The following is a 6000-nucleotide window of genomic DNA, read 5'->3' on the forward strand; positions in this document are numbered from 1 at the left end:
CAACAAAAAAAAAGCAAATAAAAAAGAAGAAAAGAAATTATAAAAATATATATAAAACATAAATACATATAGTAAAAAAAGTTAGATTTCAATCGAGCAAACGTATAAAACATAAAAAAATCGTTTTTATTGTTAAAGCATTGTTTGATGAAAGGTGGACCAAAAATAAAAAGCCAACTGCAATGCAATAAGAAATAAAAAACGTATATAAATAAATTCTTAAAAAAATATAAAAAGCCTAATTAATTAATTGTATTATATTATATAATCCTATAATCCATGTATGTATATGTGTATACTTATTAAATATATAAATTAAATAAAACATATATATATATACATATATATGTGTATGTGTGTATATAATATATAATATATATATATGTACCATACGCAAGCGACTACAATTGCAATTAGCATATGTCAAACCCAACCCAAACATTATCCATGGCTGCATATTAAAAATTACAATAAACCAACTGGGCACAGTGCCTTTTAATTATGTTCTCCAATGGCCACGCAACAAATAATAAAATATTTTGAACTTTGTGTACATGATTTTAGTTAATGTTCGCTTTGTTGCAAAATGTTTTTTGGACTGTGTCATTATTTCCGCAGCAGTTGGATGTGGAGACAGCGTTGTAATTAAAACTGCGCTCGGCTAACAAAACATATTTCAGCAGCTGACAAAAATGTTGTTGCTGTTGTTGTTTGCATTTGGTCAGGCAAATATTACGCATACGCCATGTGCGACACAAAGTGCGTTTTAATTGCCGCCGCGTGCTTTTATGAAGTGCACATAAAATGTCAGCCATAAAGTCGGCCCTTGTCTGGCCACGCCAAGCAAATGAAATGCAGCTGCACATTTTTGCATAGAAGTCGTAAATTGTAAAATTGGGCAAAATTCTTGTTGTGCTAAGGCCTGGGGTCAACTTTGAAGAGCAGCTGGCGGCAGAGCTTATGTTGGCTCGCAGCCAAAGGCTATATCGAAATGGAAAGTCCAAAAATGGCAGCATTAACTGAAAACTGCTTCAGTTAATGCTGCTGTCGCTGCTACTGCCGCTGCTGCTGCTGTTGGAAAAACAATTTGCCAAAGGATAGAAACATTAAAGGACAGGCCAAAGGCCATGCAGAGAGGAAGACGCTCTGTGTGTCTGTGTGTGTGTGCTTGTGTCTGTGTGCGTTATCGGTTCGAGGAAGACACTTCCACTGGCTGCCCTCTGCTGACCAAGTTGACTGCATAAATTGCCGGCAAGCTGTCGTTAGGCAAACGAGCTGAGGCTTAGCGCCTGGAAGTATGCAGCAGATTGGGTCTTGTTGCAGCATATGACTATGCATATTTGAAAGGCAATTTCTTGACGCACCAGCTCCGTTTCCATCGCATGCAAATGCAATTTCATTCATGTTTACAGGCACTTTACAGTGCATCATGGCACCGGAATATATATATACGCATAATTGCATTTCGCATCAATTTCCACAAAAAGCAACTCAACTGTGCCTTAGACATTATTTTAAGCAAACAGTTGGCCCGCTCGCCTGTCAATGCTAACAGCTGTTGGCAGCAGCGCAACACATTAAATCGCTCAATCGTTCATTTCGCTGCCAAACATTTCAATCAATTCAGTCGCAAATTTCACTTCCGCATCCGCTGTGCCAGCCGCCTTCTGGGAAAATGCATGAAATACATTTAACAACATTTTCACACTTATACCGCAGCATTTTGTTAAATTCACATTAAATATACATGGACAGCCGCCAAAATGGCAGCTGCAGCAGCACCCACCTAGCGCCACCCAGCACCACCCTGTCAAAATGTCATTGCGAAAATCCATGAATGCTTACGTATCCGCTTATGCAGTCGACTGTGGGCGGGCGTTGATATTCACGTGATAAACGCGTATTCAGTTACGCAACACGACATTGCAATTATATATGTAAATATAGCGCACATGCCACTTGCTCTTGCATAAGCCACGATATGCCTGCCTCTGACTGGAACGAGTATAAATGCGACGACAAAACTACCTCTGTCTCGCCATTAAAGCAAAAGGCTTAAAAGCTTAGAACGAATACGTTTGGCTACAACGGATTGGCTTTATGAATATATATATGTTCTTAATACTTAACTGCATTATACCAAAGAAAATGTGTATAAAAAATATAGAAAAATACAAATTTAAATTGCATTTATATTTTGAAAATATAGATTAGTATTTTAGTATTTTATTATATATGTAAGTGTAGAACCTGTACAATCAAATATAGAGGAAAATATATATTTGAAAAAATTGAGGAAAACAATTGATGCTTAGAATACATTTAAAGGCAAAGCTGAAAAAAAGTATCTGTATATTTTTCAGTTTTCATTTGAAACTTATTCTATAGATAAAATATATCCAGTTTAGCTTTCTGTTTTGGGTTACGACTTTCGAAATTATTGCGCGTCTAAATGAATTTTTTTTTATTTTTTATATAAATCTATAACTTATTTAATTCTTTTACTATTCTATTATAATTTTTTTTTATATATCAGATTCCTCTGCGTTCCAGAGCAGTGACATCATTACATGCCTCGCCTCTTGTTGCTTATTGTCAGCTTAGATGCTAGCTGCACTTGAATGCTCCGTCATTCGATGAGCTATAGGCGCAATTGGAGTTGTAGCTGGGAATGAAGCTGTAGCTAGAGCTAGTGGGTGAGCTGAAGCTGAAACTGAAACTTGAGGAGAAATAAGCTGAAGCTGAAACTGAAGATGAAACTCGAGCTGGAAGCTGAAGCTGAAACTGGAAGCTGGACCAGCAGCGGGAGGTAGAGATGGAGCAGAAGCTAGTGCCGAAACTGTGTCACCCAATGAGCTCTGCAAATGTAGTTCAAAGATTCAGCTGCAGTTCATTTCAAAATCTGTTGATTTCATAACGAACCGCAAAGCCCCATGGAAGCGATGCATAGAGCAAGATTGAGATAACCTTGTCAATGTTGGCTTTGCTTTGTCACATGCGGACACTCTACTCTTCTAGTGACTATATTATTTGCTTAAATATATACATGATTATTATTATAAATATCTGAAAATTCTTAGTAATTCTTGATTATTTACCAAGTTAGTTAAAAGTAAAATTTCTATCTAAATTTCGAAACTTTCTCTTCATATTTCTAATCTGAGCTCCCTCCAAATTTCGCTCATTTATTGAACAATTGCAATTCACAACATTTGTTCTAAATCAAAACACTTTTGTTCCACAGTGCAGTCACATTTATCTATAGGCATTGTTGCTTTGTTGTCTCTGCTTCTCTGCCCAGCCGCAATTCGGACATACAAATGGCATTTGTGCGATTGGCTATTCAATAATGCAAACAGAGTTGACTTTACGCATGCAATGAATACTCATTGTTTGTGCCACTGTGAATGTGGCACGTTTAATAATGCCAATATGTAAATATAATATATATAATTTAGACTGTTTGTGTCACGGCATATGTCAATTGGAAGCCCGTTTCGGTTGCAGTTGTCTGTGCATCGCTGGAGAAGTGAATGACAAATGGCGGCCGTGCGATTAGTTTGCTGCCGGCGAGTCCATTGCCGCAGTAGTAGGTGGGCTGCAGTGCTTGATTATTGGCCACATATGAGTTGGCTATTAGCAGATAGTCCGAAGCACGCCCCAAGGTGCGCACAGTGCTATGGCAGTCCGTGTCGTAGCCGGGGCCAGGTGCATCATTGAATTTCGATAGGGCAAAGTGTTCAATCTTGTAGCTGCAAGGCGAGAGTAACAATTTAACAAGATAAGATATGAGTTTCATATGAAGTTTGATTCATAGTTCTGTCTCAGATTAGTTTAGATCTGCTGCAACAGTTTCTCAATGAACTTTAACTTAATTCATTCAGAATTGCCCCAACTTCACTCACCTGATTTCCCGATCAGCACCACCTGCCACGCATATGGCATACTTCATGTTAGGCATATATGGGCCACTGGCAAAATTGAAGCTGACAATGCCGCCCGACGAACTGCGCCAGTACTGATCACAGCCGAGTGGCGCCAACAGTTCCAGATCCGCTGGAGAGGGTGCTGTCAGTGTCTGCAGCAGCTGAGCTGCTGGGCCACCAGCGGCGCTGCCACCAAATATGGTGCGTGGCAGCAAATTGCTCAGGAAGGGCAGCAGAGGTCGCACAGTCGGCAACTGGGGAGCACTGACTGCCGCTGCTGCAGCTGGCTGCTGCGTATGCTGCAGACACTCGATTTGTGTTAGCGTCAGCTGCCACGTGGACTGCGCTGAGTGGCTGACCAAGTTGAAGTGCAATTTGAGTGTCTGGCCGCGCTGCAGCTGCACGTACAAATGCTGTCCGTTGTTGCGGCCGCAGAGCTGAAAACGCTGCACCTGCACAAAATCGACGCACTCCAGCAGCTGCGTGCTGGCATTGAGCGTGGGCTGCGCCAGCTCCAAGCGCTCGAAATCGATGCGCACTTGACAGACCTGTGCGCTCCATGGCGCTACCTCATAGTGGCAGCTATCCAGCTTGCTCAGCTCCCCAGCTCCCGGATTTCGTATGACAATGCGCTTTTGCCGCGCACTGGACCCAGCATTGCACTGCAACTGACAGCGAACCCCGTGCCAAAAGCTCAGCAAGAGCAACAACATCCACAAGAACTTCATACTTTTTACTGAAGCAATGATTTAATTTTAAAATTTGGCAGTCTTTTGGCTTTTATATATGAATTCTTTTGATTTGTTATCAACTTGCGGGCAAGATACCGCAGATATCGACAACTGATATTGACATTCGCCGTTGCCAGATAACAGATGTCTCCAAACGCGACAATAGCTGGTCCGCACAGCGTCTGGTCCAATAGATGTCAACAAGTTGTCAAGTTGCGAAATGTGGTGGAAACTTCATGAATCAGCAAGTTAGCAGTGGAAAAAATCTGCTTCACATTGAAATATGTAAAGAGTTTGTGTGGAAGCATATTTTGTTTGAGCGTAAAAAGACGAAACCAAGGTGAAGTGAAACCAAGGTGAAACCAATTCATTTAGTTGAAATATTGTTATAGAGTTCAGCCTTAACAAGTGAAAGGATTCTAGTAGGCAGTGCCACTGCCAATAGCAGTTATCCTGAGGTCTTCGATCTATTGTAGTACTGTACTCTGATTAGCCTGTATTCTGGTAATCTTCTTGCTCTCACTGCAGCTTCTGTGTGAGTATATAGATTATAACATTATATTCCCAAGTAATTTCTTAAGATTGATTGAGCTTGAGTCTCTGGCTGGAATAAAAAAGATATCTAAAAAGTGGGCTATTCATATTTAATTCATAGAACTAGATCCAGACACTTTTGAAATATTTGCAAATAATTCAAATTCCAACTCAAATTCAATTAATTAATAAACGACTTTATTCAATCTAGTTGAAACTATGCTACATCGACTTTGCCATAAAATTAGTTGAAGAATGCCAAGAATATAATTTTCCAAGCATGAATATATGGACAACTTTTAGGTATAACAGAAACTCTTGAATTGTTTTCGATGAAGGCAGATTCTTCTACAGAAGTTTTCATACCTAGAAAACAAATTTAAGCACGAACATATTGACGTCTTCAAGCGGTATAGATACACTCAAAGAAACACTTGTTGCCCATTCTCTACTATCACGACGTGGAAAACCCTAACAACAGTCATATAAGAACTTTAAATAGCTATTCATAATTTATTCCTCATACAAAAAAAAATTTATATATATATTTTTGTTATTGGCCAAGCCTCTTTCTGCCTCTAATAAAGTTATCTGTAAAAACATCAGGCCGTTATTTGACATGCAAAGACCTCAAGGCTTAACCATAAATAAACGCGTTTTAGGTCTTAAACACAACGTTTTTATCCAGTTAAAAAAAGTTACTTTAGCATAAAAAATAAATTCCTTTAAAAATTTGATACGTTTTATTAAATTTGTTATTTTTATCAAATAATATAATAATCAAATATATCATAAAGAAAATTTGAAAA

At 39.0% G+C, this 6000-nt stretch overlaps 1 protein-coding gene across 1 annotated transcript; it reads right to left on the bottom strand.

The window, feature by feature from the left end:
- Positions 1 to 3454: 3454 nt before the first annotated feature.
- Positions 3455 to 4654, bottom strand: LOC111594223. The gene is made up of 2 exons (XM_023307423.2): positions 3906 to 4654; positions 3455 to 3752 (listed from the first exon to the last, which is right to left on the bottom strand). Exons 1-2 carry the CDS (start codon positions 4652 to 4654, stop codon positions 3455 to 3457), a joined length of 1047 nt encoding a protein of 348 aa, XP_023163191.2.
- Positions 4655 to 6000: the final 1346 nt, after the last annotated feature.

The sequence above is a fragment of the Drosophila hydei genome, unplaced genomic scaffold (assembly GCF_003285905.1).
Source record: "Drosophila hydei strain 15085-1641.00,03,60 unplaced genomic scaffold, DhydRS2 tig00008114-arrow-pilon, whole genome shotgun sequence".
In the NCBI taxonomy this organism is placed as follows: Eukaryota; Metazoa; Arthropoda; class Insecta; order Diptera; family Drosophilidae; genus Drosophila; species Drosophila hydei.

Bases quoted from the DNA above. Each gene is read 5' to 3' on its own strand.
- LOC111594223 (XM_023307423.2), bottom strand. From the start codon at position 4,654: ATGAAGTTCTTGTGGATGTTGTTGCTCTTGCTGAGCTTTTGGCACGGG. The intron at 3,753-3,905 runs GTGAGTGAAGTT...CTCGCCTTGCAG, and splicing joins GGTGCTGATCGGGAAATCAG to CTACAAGATTGAACACTTTG.